Source organism: Ovis aries, chromosome 17 (assembly GCF_016772045.2).
Source record: "Ovis aries strain OAR_USU_Benz2616 breed Rambouillet chromosome 17, ARS-UI_Ramb_v3.0, whole genome shotgun sequence".
NCBI lineage: Eukaryota > Metazoa > Chordata > Mammalia > Artiodactyla > Bovidae > Ovis > Ovis aries.
In genome coordinates this window covers 7,662,881-7,683,880 of record NC_056070.1, presented here as the reverse complement: position 1 = coordinate 7,683,880, position 21,000 = coordinate 7,662,881, and the positions used below count along the sequence as shown (strand labels likewise).

General features: G+C 39.4%; 1 protein-coding gene and 1 long non-coding RNA gene across 11 annotated transcripts in view; one reads left to right on the top strand and one right to left on the bottom strand.

The window, feature by feature from the left end:
* LRBA (LPS responsive beige-like anchor protein) overlaps positions 1-21,000 on the bottom strand; it is a 749,961-nt gene that overhangs the window by 32,710 nt on the left and 696,251 nt on the right. For 5 of the 10 annotated variants that reach the window (XM_015101368.4, XM_060400970.1, XM_042234941.1 and 2 more), the window contains 4 exons: positions 19,672-19,761; positions 15,110-15,302; positions 10,395-10,457; positions 5,118-5,273 (listed from right to left, as the gene is read on the bottom strand). In XM_015101368.4, the coding sequence (XP_014956854.3) occupies positions 5,118-5,273; positions 10,395-10,457; positions 15,110-15,302; positions 19,672-19,761 (502 nt within the window). The remainder of the gene's footprint in view (positions 1-5,117; positions 5,274-10,394; positions 10,458-15,109; positions 15,303-19,671; positions 19,762-21,000) is intronic. The other 5 variants (XM_060400971.1, XM_042234943.1, XM_060400973.1 and 2 more) reach the window with 1 other exon arrangement.
* On the top strand, positions 1,266-8,662 carry LOC132658032 (uncharacterized). Its single transcript, XR_009596985.1, has 2 exons — positions 1,266-1,382; positions 3,429-8,662. It is a non-coding gene; the product is annotated as an uncharacterized LOC132658032 (long non-coding RNA).

The following is a 21,000-nucleotide window of genomic DNA, read 5'->3' as shown; positions in this document are numbered from 1 at the left end:
AAACTGATAAAGTACACTTTTGTCTCCTATGGAAAAAGACTTTAGTCAAAGCAGGTACTTTAACTAAGAAGTATTAAAAATGTTCACTTTTGAATTTCTCCAATCTTTTAAATTAACACCAGAACCTTTCATTTTAAAAATTAACTTCATCAATAAAAATATAAGAACTCAAGACTTTCTAGAATTAAAAAATGGAAAAGAAAAAGAAAATTAAATATTAAAAGTATAATAATTTTTATCATTTCCAATTGATACGAAGGACAAAGTAGAGAGGTTTAGTGGTAAAATGGCTGGACTTAGATTAGACGGAAGACCTAACTAAGGATGAGACAAAAGGTAGCTCAATGTACTCTTACTACAAATTAGAAAGTGACAGTCGCTCAGGCGTGTCAGACTCTGTAACCCCATGGACTGAAGCCCACCAGGCTAACCTGTACATGGGATTCTCCAGATAAGAATATTGGAGCGGGTAGCCATTCCCTTCTCCAGGGGATCTTCCTGACCCAGGGATCAAACCTGTGTCTTCTGCATTCCAGGCAGATTCTTTACTGTCTGAGCCATCAGGAAAGGAGTACTAATTAGAAAAGTGAAAGCTAAATCATGAGTTTTAACTACTGAAAATACTGAACACCCCATAATGTGATTATGTTTTTGATCACAGAGTATGTATAGTGACTTTCGCCTCAGCCTATGCTAAATGCTCAGAGCATGTCAACTATACGAGTGATTTAAATAGGTTATTTAGAGTAGACTTATTTAAGATTTGACAACCATCAATTCAGTGGGCTGTAGAAGTGAAGATGAGCAAAGTAATACATCTAGGTATGTGAGGTCTGTGGCAAAACAGAAAACCCAAATGCTCCACGTACACCAGGAGGCCTGTGAAAGAGCAACTGTCTGCTTGGTAACCTGCTTAGTTTCCAGCTAGTGAGAACAAAGGGGAAAGTTTTAGCTGTAAAAGTGGGATGGATTAAAAAGACTGTCAGAATTTCTCAAGACACATAATAATTTGTTACTTCTCATTAATTAAGTCATCATTCTATGTCTACAATGTCAGTGTTAGGAACATGTATATTCAGACTGTGGTTTCTTTTTTAATTAAAATTTCCCAGGGTTTTAATTTTTGCCCCTAAAAGTTATCACACTTATTTTTCATTCAACAAACATTTATTGAGCACCTACCAAGTGCCGAGCATTAGATCTTTGTACTTGTATATAGTGGTAAACAGAGAAACGGTTCCTGCCCTTATTAAACAAACAGAAACAGACACGTAACTGTGGCCAGTGTTAGCTACTAGAAAAGTGGAGACGAGCAGTGAGAAAACCAGGAGAGAACAAACGTAGCCTGGGCGCCAGGGAAGACTGAGATGAGGGGGTGACAGGTAAGTGTTTACATCTGAAGAGTTTCATGTTTTAATACAAATTAACTTCATTCTCCACAATTTATACTTTGGGCTCAACTCTGGAAAACATTATCCTTTTTTTTCAGTTTGCTTTTTCCTGTCTGGCAGTGTTCCTCAGCAATATTTGTTATTGCTGTGAGGTGGAGGTTCACTCCTTCTAAATAAATCACAGCATATAAATACCTGCTGTTCTTTTTGGTAAATTATTTTCTGATAATCTCATAAGTGTTCCTCAAGCTTTATTTTTTGTTTCCTTTAATACCAGTCCACCTCTCCACACACTAATATCAAATATTACCACAAGCACTAGAATATCCTTTTTTTGACAGAACAAATTTTCTAGTTAATGTTTTATTTGACAGCTGTGCTACAAATAAAAAAAAAAAAAATTCAAGCTCGGGACTCTGCACCACTGACTCTAAAATGTGGCCTGAAAATAATTCCTACTGCCGGGGGAAGGTTTTATTGTTGCCTCTGCTGCTCTGGTTGTGTCCTGAAAACATGATTTATGTTTAAAGAATTTCCTGCTACAACCGTGTTTCTCTCTAGCCCCGCCTCCCCACCCCGCCAAATCTAATAAGAGAAGGATTTTTTTTCTTTTGGCTTACGTGCCAAAATATAATTGAATTCAACACTTGTGATAGCTCTGCCATTATGTATTATTGATCATACAATTTTTCTGCTAAACTTAGGAGAAAACATTTAATATTCCTATCATCATGAAGACACTGACACATTTAAAATTTAAATAATTTTAAATAAAATTTGCATCAGAGTTTGTATACAAGATATTAAGAAAGGTATTAGAATTATCATATGAGAGTTTCTTCAAAGCTTTCCTGGAAAGTATAAATATTTTTGGTGTGCGTGCTCAGTCCCACTGAAATGAAGTTTAAATTGAGACTACTTTCTTATCAAAGTGTTTTATACATACACACACTTGAGCACATTTTAAAAAACAATGAAGTAGAAGGCTTTTGGAAAGAGAGAAAGGAATGCCATCTAGTTTATTAAGTCTAAAGTAACATGGCAGACATTCTAGGAACCTAGATTTTAAATGGGTAACACTTGTATGAGATAAAATGGACTAATCACCCAGATGCCACATCTGAGGTCAGAAGACCTCCAATGCCCAGGTCTAGCACCATCACCTATGCAAATTTCAACAAGTTACTTAACTTTTTCAAACCTTGATTTCATCATTGAAAAAATGGGCCTATGGATGCCCATTTGATTTCCTAAGATTACTGTGAGGCTGACACAATATCATAGATGAGAAAGAAGATATTTTATAAATTCTAGAGACCTGTGTGACTATAAGAATTGTTTTATTATGAGTATTATATAAAAGTGAGGTTAGCTTTGGGGGTGGTGGCTTAGTTGCTGAAGTCATGTCCAACTCTTGCAACTCCATGGACTGTAGCCTGCCAGGACATGGGATTCTTTAGGCAAGAATCAGAGAAGGCAATGGCACCCCACTCCAGCACTCTTGCCTGGAAAATCCCACGGACGAGGAGTCTGGTGGGCTGCAGTCCATAGGGTTGCTAAGAGTCAGACACGACTGAGCGACTTCACTTTCACTTTTCACTTTCATGCATTGGAGAAGGAAATGGCAACCCACTCCAGTGTTCTTGCCTGGAGAATCTCAGGGACGGGGGAGCCTGGTGGGCTGCCGTCTATGAGGTCGCACAGAGTCGGACACGACTAAAGCGACTTGGCGGCAGCAGCAGCAGCAGGCAAGAATACTGGAGTGGGTTGCCATTTCCTTCTCCAGGAGATGTTCTTGACCCAGGAATCGAACCCAGGTCTCTTGCATTGCAAGCAGATTCTTTACCAACTGAGCTACAAGGGAAGCCTCAAGGTTAGCTTTTACTTTACAAAGGTTAAAGTAAAAGGTTAAAGAGGTTAGCTTTAATTTACAAATATCAATATTCAGTGTCTTTAAGATGATAAGAAATGTCAACAAACTCAGAAAGGCTCAAATGTTGAACCCAAAGATTGACATAATATATGATCCCATTTTAGGACATTCTGCAAAAGGCGTGATTACGGAGATGAAGAGTATATCAGCAGTCCTGAAGAGGCTGAGGTGAGGGAAGAAACTGACCACGAAGGGCAACCCGAGGCGTTTCCGGGGATTTTCTGCTGCTCTGCATCTTAACTGTGGGGGTGGTTGCAAAACTGGATACAATGCCCTGAGATTAATGGAACTAAAGGCCAAAATAAGGAATTTTACTGTGCATAAATTGAAAGATAATTTTCAATGTATAAAAAACAATATGAATCTAAAAGAATGTTTAAGAAAACCTCGTGAGAGGATGTAACAATTTTAGTCTGAAAGTCTGTGAAGAAGGGAGCATAGTTTGAGGTCAAATAACACTAAGGTTGTCATTACCTTAATAGTGAAAGAAAAGGTTAAAATTTAAACTTGAATATTAAGCCAGAGAAAATTTATTATAATAATAAATAATTTTAGGAAAACTTGTCAATCTCCAGTGCATTTTTAAAGAATTCCAGGGGAGTTTTAGGTTCAACAGTAATTAATATCATAGACCTAACCATCTAGTCAAAGCCCAAGTAATCTGGAAGACCTGAATGATGTTCTCTTTCTGAACCTACCTCCAGAATAAAGAAGTAAATTATAAAAATATTAGGTCATTGATTCCCTGAAATAAAAATTAAACGAGATCATGTCTAACTTCTAGGGTTTATTCTATACACAGCACATATTCAACTATTTTCCCTACTCTCTCATTGTTAGGTTAAAATACAGTCATCAGAATGTAGCTAGGACAAACTCCCTGAATACCCAAGAATTAATTTTTTAATATACTATACTTACTAAAGTAGGAGTATGGACTCATACATTGTATAGAGATTTACTAACATGACTGAAAGAGGATTTGCTGTAAAACAGTTACTTAGAAATTTCAATTTAAAACATTTCCTATCCCCAGAACATTTAATCAATATAATCATTTGTAGATCCTTGTTTTTGTTGAACTATCTACTTCCATGGTATTTAAGTTCTAATGCATTACTATCTAATTTTAATTATTTTAAATATACAACTACACATTCAGTGTAAGTTTATGTCATCCTCTACCAGTTTCTAAAATACTTTAAAGAGACTCCATTAAATTTTTCAATGTTCTTAATTGCCTATATGCAAAAATATACAACCATTCATTGGACTGGATATCCTATAATAATACTGATTTGAGTTTGGTTAGTCCCTTAGGGAGTTGCATGCAAATTAATAAGGAGTCCGCTACCTTTCTTCACGATGGTGTGGTTTTCAGCAAGATTCAATGGAACTGGGTGGAGACAAGATACCCACTCACAGGAAACACACTTAGAATTTCCAGGGGAAAAAATAACCTTTAGACAATATTAAAGTGGGGAAGCACACCTGTAAGTATGTGCGCTAGCCATATGAATATGCATGGGCACACGGTATTTACTCACCAGGACATGCCTTCACAATGAATCATTCACTTGGGAGACAGACCTACCAAAACCTGCCCCTTTACAGACATTCTGAAGTTAACTTATTAATGGATTATAGAGTAGATTATTACTTGAAGGGGAAAACTATACTTTACACATTTTAGAATTCTGTAACTTTTACAGGGGAGATGAGAAAGCCTTTTAAGCCTCCTACGGCCACTTGTTGTAACCTTGGGTTCACTGATAAAGAAATGATGCGGTTACCTGTGTCCGTAGAATAGACGCGGAAACTCTTATCCCAGAAGCCGCAGAGCAGGATGTAGCGGTTGTCCGACGTGATGACGAAACACTGGGAATGGACCTGAATGCTTTGGTCTAAGAGGTCAGTGATCTGCCTTCTGTGCATTCCCGTATTGCTGGCTGTAAGAACAGAGGGGGAAAAAAAAGCCTATAAACCCACATGCGCAAAGAAATCCCGTAATTTGTCATGCTGGGGGCTGGGGACAAGGGAGGAGAGACAACACATTCCAGGATAAAAACATTTGATCTTTAATTTTAAATACAATAATATTTGAAAAACCACAGGAAAACACAATCCGATTGTTGGAAGAATGAGGGTAGCCAACTTCAACAGCTCGGTAAGAAATTCTGCCTAGAGGAAAAGAAACAATAATACACTACAAATTTAAAATACGGAGCATACAATTCTCAGAACATGCTATCTAGCTCTTGGGCAGGACCAAACTAGATTAGAATCTCCAGACTGCATCCCAGTTAGGTTTGTGTTTCTGACAATCTCATTACATCTATTGTCAGGAGAATGGATTCATGCTGTGACAATCTATTACCTCTAACTTTTTGTCACAGGAAGAGATATTCGAATTTAAATGTCATATATGTGAAATATTGGAGCATCTTGTACTAGTCTGACTTTAACAGGTCTTTAATTTGACCAGATGTGAACTCCCATTTCCCCCGTTCACAGCCGCACCTTCATGCAAGAAAAGGGCACGATGACTATTTATTAAGGATACTTGTAATCGAAAAAGTCAAAGCACAGCACACAGCAACTTTCTTGCTACTTCTGTAAACAATAAAGCAAGACAGTCTGGCAGGATATTTTCAGAGTGCTGCAGAGCACCTGAGACGGAGTCTGTCACAAGGCATAAGGTCAGACACAGCACAGCATCACAGGCATGTGAAGAGTAACAATCCTCTAGAAACACACTATCAGCCATGTCATTATCAGCAAAGGAATTTTCACGGAGGTGCCTTCTTTGGCATTATGAAGCCAACCAAATAGAAAGCTCTGCTGTTCGTGATCTAGGAGTTATTTCATTATCAACTTTCCAACACAAATCATAGTTTTTATACTGCTAAAAAAAAAAAAACTTGATCATACCAGAAATCAGAACAAAATAAATGTCTACATCTAATTATTATGTTCTTTGTATCACAGCTTTCAGTTTTTATTGGAAAAAAATACTATAAATGCATTATTGATAAAAATTAAAAATAGAAATATATTTATGTTCTATTCATTATAGGTAATAAGTTAAGATGGCCAATTCAATAGAAGGCTCAGAAAGTAATACGGAAGAAAAAAAGTGTTCAAAATACTTTCCAGTCTTCCGCTGGGATACAGAGAAATAAAATACCCCTTGCCCTCATGGCATACAGAACATGGCACACGTATTCACGTGAAATACGGCAAAGTTCTGCTGGTGTCTGACTGTACAACCTAACCATGTAAGATTATTAGAGAACTGTTTGATAATGGGCTTCCTATACTTTGGGGAGATTAATGGCCTAGAAAGTGATAGCAGTAGTAAAAAGGGTAGGCCTCTAGTCAGGAATCACGTGCCCCCTCCTTCCACACAAAGGGAAGTTCCTGGCAGGTGAAAAAGCTTTTGTGTATCATAGTATATCATGGAAAGACATTAGCCTCTCACTGCAGTGAACCTGTGTGATACAATTAAATCTTTTAATTTCCAAAAACCTAGCAATTTAAAACAAGATATATGGTATTTTCTATACTGGTTACTGCAGTTCTTCATTCCACATGAAAATTATAAAAATATCATATTTTTGTTAATGTTTATATGACTTTCGCTTATATGATATATACACTTTCACTAGTCTTTTTGGCATTATTTCCTGAGTGAGTGAGTGAAGTCGCTCAGTCATGTCTGACTCTTTGCAACCCCATGGACTGTAGCCTACCAGGCTCCTCCATCCATGGGATTTTCCAGGCAAGAACACTGGAGTGCGTTGCCATTTCCTTCTCCAGGAGATCTTCCCAACTGGGAGGACCTAATTTGACAGACCTGGACATGTATAGAATTTTGAATTGAATGACCACAAACTTGTCATGGGTAAAGGCTGATGCCCGTTCAGCATTCAGATGAACTGTTTTCCAAATAAGTGATTACTGATAATTTAACACTGCAACCCCTAATCTATCTGTCCGTCCATCCATCCATTTAGTCTATATAACCTACCCTACAACTGCCTTTTCTTTATCTTACTGTTTTCTCTAGTAAACCTCACAAGATTCAGTACCGAAAGTATTTTTATTTTATGAAAATTAGGTATATTTGTCTAGATAAGCAGTCTACAAACTGGAGCATGTATACCCTTGTCAGGGGGCATTGCGGGGGGGTGGTATAAGATTTCCCAAGGGATACACAGGCACAGATGGTTTTCAGGGAATCAATTTCTGGTTCCGCAACTTTCACGAGTTCTCTAGCTTGAAACAGATTTGCCTGAGAACTCTCCTGTGAGTTTTCCTTTCCTACCTCCCTTTTTGCTCGCTCTTCTTCCACTAGACAGAATCTTACTATGGTGCTTTACTCCAGGGTACAAAAATCTCTTGAGAGCCAAATAAAGAGACAATTCAAACTATTGATGTGATGCTAGAAAGTGAATGCCTAGGTATCACATCATTCTGCAGGGCAGGTGGTTTCCAATTCACTGCTTTCAATAAATGGAAGGAGGATCTAATCACGCTGTCAATTGATAGATCATTAAAAATAAGTTTCAGTGATAGATTGTTAAAATGATTATTTAATGATAAAACATAAAAGTAATCCTTAACAATATGTCACTCTATGAATTTTGTCACGTAACTCGGGAAGAGTTTGAAGATCTGAATGACATTGCTAAAACAAAACTCTCTCCTTTCCCATCTATCTTCTCATGTGAGTAACACTCCTGAGAGCATCCATCTATAAAAAACAAAAAATTAGGATAGAACTGTTGACAAATTCTCTTTCAGCAACAAATAATGTTTATCCATGAATACATGAACTATTTAGGGAGACACTCCCATTCATTAAAGCTGTATTTCCTATTTTCAATAAATATGTGTTGTGTATGTTTAATAGTACTAAAATTTATTATTTGTAATTTTAATAAATATGTATTAATATTTTTAATAACTCAATGAGGATTAATTTTTCAAAGCTGGGCCTTAAGGTCACAGGAAATCTCAACATTTATATTTACATATATATTTTTATTGCTGAAAACTGTTTAATGGGGTAATCAATTTTCTACAGTTAAAATAAAATTGTGTAGGGAAAGCAGAATGAAAGTACAAATCAAGATAAGAAAAACATTCAAATGGTAAAAATTTCTTCCAATGAATTTTTTAAAAACAGAAAAGGTTGACTATCAAGTGACTTTGATATTTAGTGTCTGCTGGATGTATTCAAAATTTTACACGCTATGCCAAAAATCATAATCTTTGCAACTATTTAAATGTGTGATGATATCACATTAAAATATTTTAGACATCAACTTAAAAATGTGTGAGAAGATTCATGGTTTTAAACAACTACTTCAGGAGACCCGGAACAGTCTGATGACCAATGGTCAGCAGGGAAGACTATGGCCTGAAGGCTGAATCTGGCTTGTGCCTGGGTTTGCATATGAAGTTTTACTGGAGCACAGCAATGCTCGCTTGTTTATGTATCATCTATGGCTGCTTTTGTGCTATAACAGCAGAGTTAAATAGTTGGGTCTGAGACCTTATGGCCCACAAAACCTAAAATATTGACTATCTCACCCCTTTCCCCCATGCCTTCTCTACAGGGTTACCATTTCTGAATTCATTTAGACTTTATACTGTACGATATTCATTATCAAGTTTTAAGACAAACAATGATTCTGTACTTCAGAAACCAGGCTCTAAGTGGCACAACAAATGGGTTTTATTATTTTCCTGACTCTTAGAACTTTACCCAAGTGGGCATTTAATTAAAAAAAATATACATATGGCAAATCATATCTACTCAAAGCAAAACAAGATTCAGGAACCAGGGTATTGGTTGTCTTTCATATAGACACTTAATTCTTAGACTTCTGCTTATATTTGGGAAAATGATAACAGACAGTTTAGAGCTTAAGGTTATTTTAGCTCATCTGATAATTCATCTGCAAATGCTGGCCATTTAACTCCCCACTGAAACAATGGTGTTAGAGACAAAAAAAAAAAAAAAAAAGTGCCATGGGCACAAGGAGCACCTTGAATTTTAAAATAATAAATCCGCTTATTCTTATGGTTATCTAAAAACTTAAAAATCCTAACATATTCATTTGTGCTGGGGAAATATGACAAAATTACAAGCCAAACACAAACATCCATGCTAGCAACATACCCCTACAGCTGGGCAATTAGGTTTTTTATTCTAAAAGCTATTGAACAGTTATCTTCAATACCAAGGTATACCATTCTTAGTGAAGTCACAGTTGAAATCCCCAGGATAGGCTGGAAAATGCTAAACTAGAGATTTCAACTAACCTACTCAAAAAGCACAGCAAAGTCGTCTGCCGCAGATGCTCATTTCATCCCAATGGCTCTTTCTGGTCTCCTTCTACTTTTTTTTTCCCCCTGAACAAATTTAACCTCCAGTGGCAATTTATTGGGCTGCAGGACCCTAGGAAAATGAATACAAATATCTTAACACTGCCATTGGCTGGGCAATATATTTCAACTTTGAAACTGCTCTGCAGTTGCACATTAATCCCCTCAGACTGGAAGGAGGGTCCAGGAAGAAAGGATTGATCTCCTTTAATGATGAAACCCTGGCACTACAGTTTTATTTTTCTCAACACAGAGCTGCTAAGAACCCACTGTTATTATGAAAATTTCCCTAGCAAAGGAGCTCCATCACATTACTGGGGCACCAATTCATCATAACGTGCCTCGCTCCTGCTCATCAACAAGTCTGAGTGATGAAAAGATCCAATATTATCCTGACAGTACTTCATGCGCATTCTCAATCACACATTATTACAGCATCCATATTAATTTTCAGTGACACGCGTCCTAGGCCTGTTCAAATTAGGCAAACCAACGAGGGGGAGTTGATGAAATACCAGCATAGCCACAGCTCATTGCATTCCAATTTGCATGCAAATGGTTTATCAGGAAAATTCCATTCCCAGCAACCAGCAAGTGAAAAACAACTGTAATCTACACTTCAGGGCCACCATACAGAGCTTAATGAATCGCAAAGAGAGAAGGAAGTGACAGACCTATGAGAGGATCGATTTCCACTGGCAGCTGGTATGGCTGGTCTTGTACAGCACCTTGATGAGCTGGAATTCACAAAAGATAAAAAAAAAAAAAAGAGAGAGAGCATTATTTTTCATATACTGAGCTACATAAAAATGCTTAAGTCAAATCTCATGTAGAATTGTTTCCAACCTCCAAATCTCTCAAGACAGTTTTGTGAAATTTAAACAAACAAAAAATCCAGGTGCTTCTATGGCTAGCTTATTAAACATTTATTTTAGATTAGCGCCGTTCTGAACATGTGCCATCAGCAGTGGCTCCAGTCCTAGGCCATAAGCTATAGCAGATGCTTGACTGGCAACCTCTGATGCCGCAACAAAACAAAATTAAGTGGTAAAGAGCGCTGAAAACAAAATGTGACAACCATCTGCTGACTGTAGCAAATACTAGTTTTTTTGTTACTTCTTAAAAAGGCAGTTTTGAATGCTGCAGCACAAAGGATCCACAAAAACGTCAATTTATGATGGAGAAAGGGAAAGCTCCAAGTCAAAGAACATTCAATGCTTCATCCATCACTTAAATCAATCAATTGAAAGTTGGAATAAAAATAAAGAAAGCTATCTGCAGATAAATGTTTCAGTTAAATGCATTTGGCTGAAATGTTTTCCTGAAGATTTGATTGCGGTTGAAAAAAAACTTTTATTAATATTTAATATTTCCATGGTTTCCATTTAAAAATAATGAGAAGCAAATGAGGAACAAAAATCAATCCATACTAAGGACAGTTTGTTTAATTTTCAAAATGGTTTTAAGGATTCAGAGGTACCTATTTTGTGATGGAAAAGAGCTTTTATAGGCTGCAGCCCCGTGAAAGGTAGAAGGGTTTTTGGTGGATAAGAGGTATTGTAGGAAGCAGGACTGACCACTGGCCACTTGTGCAACCTTGGGCAAATCATAAGCCCCAGAATGAAGGGTTTAGAACAGATAATCTTTTCAGCTTTGTAATTCTGAGAGTTAAATTCTTGGTCCTTTTCCAAAAGATTTTCCTCCAATGACTCAGCCATCACTTTGGTCAATATCTGCCTTTTATAGACTCATAAGCATTTTAACTACTGCTTGGTTGGTATTAGAGCTCTGCTTAATATCATCAGATTCTAAGATTAAGATGATATTAATATCATCAGATTTTAAGACATCTGACTGTCCTTGAGGGGCTGAAAATAAAAATGGCATACATTCCAATGTGTTCATTAGATTAATTTTAAAATCATTATGTCAGCATTTCCGCTGTTAGTAAATACCAACTTTTCAAGGCCTTTTCAATGATCTTTTGGAAGATCACTAATATGATAAAATACCTGAGTATAATACTAGCACTAAAAATTATAGTTGAGTATACATACGATATTAAAGTAGATGAAAAATGAAAGCCTCAGGACTCCCTCTTTCGCTAAGGGTATTGTTTTTGCTGATTACAGCTCTGCCAGTAAAGAAATCACAGCACACAGAGACTCATCAGGGAAAAGCTCAGCCTCTGATTTACCAACACAGCATTTACTCTAGCAACTCCAGTGCCCATCAACACTAATACCCTGAGAAGCTGTTTCTATGTCTTTAGGAATCTGGGATCACAGATACATTAAAACCAAACTGTCAGTGAAAGAGATTTAGCGGGTAAGCTATTTTTGGTGATGCCTCAAGTTCCACTTCTGCCGCTGACTGCCTGTGTGGCCTTTGGCCAGTCATGTCTGCTCACTGTTTCAGGCTCCTGCTCTGTTAAATGGGTTAGGCTGAACCTCATGGAATCACCAACACCTGATGGCTTGACCTATTAAAATGGCAATTTTGTATGGTTCAACCTAAGTATAGAACCTACATCTTAAGGTTGTCGAGGGGATTCAGTGAGTTAATAGATGTGAAGCGATTAAAACAGTATTCAGAAGCTAGAAAATGCTCTATGAAGGTTAGGTGCCATTATTTTATTTTTTCTGGATGTTCCTCAAGGTCCCTTGAATGAGATGGAAGGATAAAGATGATTTTTTTCTCTAAATCAGGACTCAAGACACTACATTGACAAGAACTAGCTGTCTTATGAATGAATTATGGGAATCAGAGACTATCAGAAAAGAATCAGAATCTAAACTAAAAAAAAAAATAGCGTGACATGAATTTGATATTCACTGAAGAGACTGTTAGGAAGTTTTGACGTTTGTTTCAATCAAGGCACACTGAGAGGTAAAGGTAGCAAAACGTAGGATGAAAGATCAGGTATGTTCATGACATACCTGAAATGAGGCACAGATTTAATAAAATGGATACTTAACATTCTTAGGTGTGGGTGTACTGAGAACTGGGGAGCATGTTGTAGAAAGAGAATCGCCTGCGTTTTTCCATACGCTATCATTCTTTGCATTATCTGGTGAGGAGTGGCCGCATCATATTATAAAGCCAGAGGACAGGGGCAAAACCCACCAGTGACGCAAGGCACAGACCCAAAGAAGGCTCAATGGGGAGGATTTAAGGCAAGGAGCTGGCAAAGCATACGCCGTCTTCTCTCCTCTTATCTTACAGAGAAGCAAGCCTGGGCTCAGAGAAGTCGGATGTCCCATATGGGGCACTCCAGCAGAAGGAGGCTGCCCCTGAATCACTTTCCAGGTCTAGAGGACAGTGGCGAGCAGGGAGAAGAAGGGCTGACCAGCAGGCAGTAAGGGCAGCCAGCCTTCCAGGCAGGGCCACGGGCTTGCTTCAAAGGGGAGGGTCAGGAGCTCAGTCACACAGGGAGGGAGGGAGCCTGGCACCTGAGGATCAGCCTAGCAGCTCTCTGGTGGAGCAGGCTTAGCTCCTGCTCACTGCTAGGCTAGACGAAAGCCAGGAATGCAGAGTGCTTGGGGCTTCCTAGCAGCTGAAAAGGTTTGTCTCTCCTCATACGTACTGTCGCTCTGTTTAAACTGAACGAGTTCCCAGAGCTGCCACAGCAGCCACCCAGGATGAGCATCGTTGGGAGGGGCCTGGTGCCACACACACTGGAGCTTATGCCAGGCTCTAAGGTAAAATGCACACAGCGCAGGAAGATGATCCTCTGTGTGCCTGACAGAACACACTACCAGCATCTTTTTCTTCTAATGAGTGGTATTTAGAGAAACAACAGCAAAAAAATCAAATTCATTAATCAAATTATAATCTTTAGTCCCAAAATATGTCATCTGCATACACATTTACCGCTGCAAGGTAAGTTCACTTGAAGAAAGGGAATAAAAGGACCTAGTAATAGAGACATTACATGTATCTCAATTTTAACTTTCTCTACCATTTATGAAATCTATTCTCTAATCAAATATTATCATTCATTTCTAATGGCCAGGAAAATGGCTATATTTAAGAAATTCTGACACCAACCATGGATTTTTCATAAAGGGTACCAAATTACCTTACTGACCATAGTTAGTTAGTACATCTAGTTTTCATTTGAACAATAATTCAGTTCTGTTCCATTCTAAACATTCTAGCATTTAATGTGGCATGAGACCCTTGTTCAAGAATTCATATCTGTGCAACCATTTCAGGTATTATAATGGGTGGTGCTTTATGTACACTTTACAGATTTAATAACAAGTTAACAGACTATTAAAGGCTATCCTTTCAAATTTCCTACCTAAAACAATGGCTTGGGGATAAAAACCCTATAATTCAGGACTGTGAAAGATTTTCCTTCTTTAAACAGAGAATTTCTAACCAGTGGCCACAAGGAACAGTACTAAATCCAGATCCCAACATTCCTGTTCTAATGAGAGGCAATAAATCATGGAGGAATGATCATAAAATGTGAGTCAGAAAACTCGGGTTCAAACCTGGCGCTGCCACTGAGTGCCCCATATGTGATACTGAACAAGCCAGCCTCCCCGGGGCTCCGCATCTTCAGGGGTAGCATGTGGGCCTGGACAAGACCAACTCTCGTGTCTCTTCAAGTTGTGATGGTGTATGAGTCTAATGGTTATTTCAGTATCTTGCCCTTAGTCACCCTAATTCTTCAGCACTTAATGAAAGAACAGGATATACTTAAGGGTTTATAGTATTTTGGCTGCGTAATTTACATGTCCTTTTTTCCATCACCCACAACAAATAGTTCCATGCCCTGCATAAAAAGGCACACGGCCGACAATGAGAAGTGTATATGGAGCAAATGAATATGTGGGAAAAAAAGGAGCATCTGATAAATCAATACAGGCTATTTATGGACATGACATGGAATATTAGTATATGATAATATTTATCTCCAAGGAGTAAAGACAAATCACTAGATGCCAAAGAACAGTTTGTGTTTTAACTTTTGTTATTAATACATGCTTCAGAGGGACTTCTTTAAACCTTTCCAAGTATTCAACATTTTGATTCAGACTAATATGTTTGAAAACTAAAAAGCTTAAATGTTGAGATATAATATATTTAGGAGGATATAACAATGTATTTTGGATCCCTGATGGCTCAGATGGTAAAGAATCTGCCTGCAGTGTGGGAGACCTGGGTTTGATCCCTGGGTCAGGAAGATGCCCTGGGGAAGGGAATGGCTACCAACTTCGGTATTCTTGCGTGGAGAATTTCATGGACAAGAGGAGTCTGGTAAGCTACAGTCCATGGGGTCACAGAGAGTCAGACACAACTGACTGACTAACACTTACACTATCTTTATACAGTGCTCAGCAGTTACTGTGCCTTAGGAGGGTACGTCTTCACTTACCTGGAAGGCTGTGCCACTTGTTGATGGCGAACAGGCGGTTAGCAGTGACTGTGATCACAGCAGGAGCTGCCAGCCCAGGCTGGGTGTTGGCCGCCACGTGAGTGACAGGGGAGTTGGAGGGGAACTTTAGGACCATGATAACATCCTGCTGAGCTTGGTCTGTGAACATCAATGGACTCTGCAGGAGGAGATACTGTTGAGTGGACAAGACAAGATCCAAATATACGAGAAGGAAAAGACAAGGAAAGACAGGAAAGAAAGAGGGTGTAGGAAAAGAAGAGGAAGACCATGTTAACCCAAGTTGCCAGTGAGAGCACAGTGAGCAGAAAGGCTCAGAGAAACAGCAATTAGGATTTTGTCTGGTTTTCACATGTCATTAGTTGAATTTCTAGGTGACTGAAGTAAAATAAATGAATGGTCACTTTAAAAATCCATAAATTTTTATTAACTCTCTTTCCCACCCCATTCCCAAGAAGAACTAAAAAGAGTGACTTGATTTAGATTCTAAATAGGCAAAGTATTGAGGATTGTGTTAAACCATTCCAACAGTTACTATGCATGAGATAATAATATGAGAATGAGACCAGGCCATAGGCACAAAAGCCAGCCAAGGTAATCGCCAAGGACTATCAAAAGTTGTGTTGAGTCAGTATGAGGATTTTGACAACTAAATAAAGAGATAATTCATTAACAAATCTATTTATAAACAACAGTTGTACAGCATACATTATTACAGTAGAGAAATAATTTATGAACGTGATGCACAAACTTAATTATAAAGGTGTTTCAAAGCAATGCATAATTAAGTGTACTTGTAGAAACAATATATTTATATAGTGTACCAAGTCATAAACACTGCCCTATTATAATGCGGATGCCACTGCTTTGTGCTGCAGCTAAGGGTGAACAGAAAGACCTAGATGCCTCTCCTCCGGGTCGGTAAAGAAATGAAAGCTCAAGCCTTTCGATTTCTCCTTTGAAAAGCAAAATGTAACTGAAATGATACACAAAACACTGTTCTAATAGCTAGCAACATAATAAATCTGGAAGACTACTAAGGATTTAGAACATTCCTACAAACCATATGTCATAATCTGAGACATACACAACACCACACTGATTTACTGGCTTTATTTATACTTTGTGGTACTGTGCTATCATACAGTAATTGCACTGTGCATTTTCGGCAATTCTCCACAGCCATGTCTATTTTCTAATGGCTGATGAGTATCATTCAGAATTGAAACACCTTGATGAAGTGCTTCTGGCTGCTCTCTTATTGCCATATTTCAAAACACCAGGTATATGTAAATGTGTAGGCACACACATTTAACATGTATTCATTCAGAACTGCTAATAAAAAATTAAATACATTTGCATTTTTATTATCAGTCCTTTTAAAAAAGTTATTAAGAGTACTTAGAAAAACATATTGCGCTAAGAATTCCTATTTGCACTCTTTGCATAAAGGTGTAAATAAAGGCAACTAATAAGCTACCCAGACACCCCTCTGAGCAAGTGGCTAAAAGCCAATCAATATTATGAGTTAATCCTCCCTGGATGCTCATTCAATTAAAGGTGTCAGTAATGCCTCATCTGATGTGGCCTCAATTAAATCCAACTATCTGATGGTGTGAAAGCACAGGGGGATACAGCAACAGCAGCAAAAGCAGACAAACAGGCAGCCTTCGTGGGCCTGCTAATTACTACACCTGGTGTATATTACGGCTCCTGCCCTCAACACAGCACGAGGTGGCCTTAATTTCTGCTGCATTTGTGTGCGTGTGTGTGCTGCAGTCATCACTGATGGGGGGACTCATCTGAATAGTAGTAAAAGCAATACACATTCAGGTCTTCGAGTTTCAAAACCTGTGCTATCAATAAGTAATCTTTGTTATGCTAAGAACCCCTTACATGGTTTTAAGGATTTCTGTGAAATTGTGTAAAAATGAGAAACAATGAGCCAACCACAAACAAAATTTCCTATAAGCTAGCTTTGATGAAGTCTGGAGAAAAGGAAATGAATGTCATTTCAGAAAACCAAACTGTGTTTTCCAATTGTGTGGGTTTAAAAAAAAAAATAATATTTACCAAAGTCAATTTATAAACTCTGAGGAAGTCAGATGACAACATACATCATGAAGTCTCACTGAAAGGAAGCTGATACATATTTCTGAGCTTAACAGCTCATATTGTAAATACAATCAGGCTCAAATTGAATAATTCCAATGTTTATGCCCTTAAAAAAACACGGAAAAATCTCTAACATAGAAGAATGTCTTGTGCACACAGTGCCTCTAGTGGGCCAACTCTTAGCCACAGGGCAAGGAAGAGCCCTCTTCCACAGAAGGCTGCAGACACCATATCCAGAGCCGTTCCTGCATCCTGAGAACATGCTGGCTCTCCGGTAGTTCCTGTGCATTTCAGCCTGATGAGAGCGCCTAACGGAGGCAAGGAGCAAGAAACTCTCTGGAGAGTGCCATTGCGTCCGTAGCCAGTGAGTATGGGATGAGGGGCATAGATGCAAGAAAAAGCCAGCCAGGCATACTGGGTTCACCCAGAGGGATGGTGACAGCTGCTGATGAGCAGGACAACCAGTCACGGGGGGAAGAGAAAGAAACCCTCATCAACCCTGCAGGCCCCTGCCAGCCCTTCTGACATAGAAGCGGGAAACCACTATAGCCAGATTTCGTTCGGTTTTCCCAGATTACGTGTGCACTTGTTGACAACTCTGCTTTCTTTCTAACACACTTTTGTTTCCCACCCACATATGTGTAAGAGGGAAAAGCACAATTTGCACAGGTCTGAAAAAGAGTTCAGGTTTTCGATGCAGAAGATAAAGACAATGGGAAAGATGGCCTCCCGTCCTCAAATGAGCGTGAGCCGGCCTGGCCTTCCCACCCCCGGGACAGGAAGGCTGATCTGCCTGAGAGAGCCAGTCATCCTTTGGTCACGGAGAGCGGCTTGGCAGGGGGACTCCCTCTTGGCCCCAGTGACCAAGGCTGTGCAGTGACCCAGGTAGAGAGTCAGTGGAGCAGCGGAGGTGCTTCCATTAGCCAGCACTGCAGCAGCCTGCGTCTCATTGACAAGCTATTACTAAAACTAATTCCAGTCCCCGAGCATAAATCATTCTTACTATTTTTATGGCATTATCTTCCATTGTTCTTGCCAAATGTCCGCTTTCTGTGTCAGCTTTTCACTAAAAGCTACCCTTTATGCTCTTTTAAATATGATTTCCCCTGCTTCAAAACACTAAGGGGAAAAGGTGACGCAAATAAATGTTTAAATGTTTGTAGTTTATAGTAATGGTCAATTCGTATCATTAGAGAAAGAAGGGGAAAAAAGACTTGGAAGAAGAAAGATGATGACAAAGATGGGAAAAGGGGAAAAGACACAAAGAAGGAGGAAAGATGGGAAGAGACAGAGAGTCGAAGGCAGAGAGGACCACATCTGTATCCAGGGCCCTGCTGGCTGCCCCTCTCCTTCCCAGCATCCAGCGAAATCCTACATTCTAAGCCCCAACATGGAATTAGAATCTATTCTAAATACTGATTGCATTTATGGGAACAGACTCTATGTCCCCGTTCTTACTTTAGAACAGTAATGAGCAACCAGTTTTATTGATGGACAATTCAAGAAAAAATAAAACACCTATAGCCTACACTTAAAATATTTTTATCACGCCATGCAGTGTGTGTTCCTATGCTGAATTCATTTTCTCATGAAAGAATTTCCCCCTGAAATTTCAGGAAACATGAAGGAGGAATAGCCACAGGTTTTGCAGCTCTAGTCTATTTCCCTGCTTCTGATTCTAGGCGGGCCTCTGACTTGCTCTGGCCAACAGAAAGCAGCATAAATGATGCTGTGCAAGTTCAAAAGCAAGCATCAAGGAGTCATGCAAAAGTGTTCTCCCGGAACACTGCGCGTGGGAGTGGCCTGGGCCAACCTGCGTGATGAAAGACCACATGGAAAGAGAGTCTCGCCTCTCGGCGCCTGCCGCAGCAGTGCACAAGGGAGGCAAGGGGAACCAGAAGAAATGCCTATCTACCCCTCAGAATCACAGGAGAGAAAAATCACCATTCTAGGCACTAAGCTTTGGGTATTTGGTATATCACACCATCATTTTTTTCCTCCAAGGTTCCTGACTCTCAGTAACATAGCCTATGTATTAGGATTACTTTCAAAATTCCCAAAGTGAAAATATTGGGATGTAAAGAATAAACACAACAGGAAAACTAATGTAGGCACTCGTAGGATCAAACCAGAAAACGTACCCACTCTCTACCACAGAATGGAGATATAAGACAGTGATGGAACTTTTCATTCTGCAACACAGAACATGACGCGCTGATGAAATACTGGAGCACGGGAGCAATGTCTGCCCTCCTTAAGAGTCCAGGAGAACAGGGAGTATTTGCTGGCTGCTACCAGGTCCACAAATAGTACATAAAGAACAGGCCAAGGTGTGGTGGAGAAGCTCAAGTACAACGGAAGACTGTTAAGAATGTCAAGCAGGGTCTCAAAGAGACGCAAGAAACGAGGAGAGAGCAGGCTGCACTTACCGCTTGCATGGCAGAACCTCTGGGAGGGTGGGGCTCTATGAGCAGCTGAGACGGTGTCTGCCCAAAACTTCGAATTTGCGCTTCCACAGCCTGAAAAAGGCACGGGAAAGTTTGAGGGTTAAGAGGTGCTAATTATAGGCAAAAGGACCACAAGTGTCCCCTGGAAGTGTCAGCCCTTACTTCTGGCTTGTTTCACACTGGAAATCAACCCCGTGCTTCCACAGTGGGGCTGAGCACCTGGCCGGGCAATGAGGCTGAGGCCGCTCTGCAGGGCCAGGGCAGCTGTGCCTCCTAAACCCTGCAGAACTTTCTCATCTTGCGCCATGATGGGAAACAGAAACCAGCTCTTACAATCAGAAATTGTCCTTTTTGGCTCCATCTCTATTTTCTTGCATTTTTTTCCCCCTGCTTGCATCATCCTTGTTGACTTAAGGCTAATCTTTTACAGGTACAGAGAAAACCAAGCGCTGCTTTGATTCTAGGCCCTATCTCACCCTGGGAAGTAGAAGAAAGAAACAGAGCACCTGTGAAAATCGCCTGACGCTCTTACTTTTGCCATGGGAAGAGCATTATTGTTGACAGTCTCTTTGAACCTAGGTGGATGAACAGCGAAGTAAAAGCCATATGCTGCATCCAAGCAATAGCCCAGGGACCGCGTGTGCGCTCTTTTTGGAAGACGTGCGCCTAAGCCGTGTTGCCAGCCCCTCACTCCTGTCCACCCAGCCCAGGTGCTCACTTCCCAGCCTCATCACAGAAAACTCTGGAATGCCAGACGTGGTCACTGTCTGTAATGATTTTATTTCTTTACTTGTTTATGCCTGTCTCCTCCCACTAAAACAAGATCCGCGAGAGCAAGGACCTTATCTATTTTCTTCACTCTTAGATCTTTAAAATTGGGTCAATGAATAAATGCCTCAGTATGTGTGAGGGGAGAGAAGGAAGCAGAGACATATAAAGGTGACTTCAACACCCCCACAGCAGTATTTTTAACTTCTCGGCTAAAAGGAGGAAGAAAATCTCTTTTTAAGGGAAGATATGTTTGTCATGCTATTTTTTAATTCCTAAGAAAACAGGTATTTCAATTTTTATATGCTCTGCAGAACTGCAGGCAATTAATAAATCATAAACAGGGAAATAAAAGTATGCAGTATTAACTTTCTTTCCTATTTGATGAGGATGCCTTTAGTAGTCCTTTACCACCATCTTTTAAGAAGCAGTGATAGCAGTTCAGCCATTTACGTATTCAATCGTAATCATCAATGATGCAAACAGCGTATGAGGCATCAGTATTTCTGCCCTTGAAGAAAGTATTCCTAATATAGAAAGCAG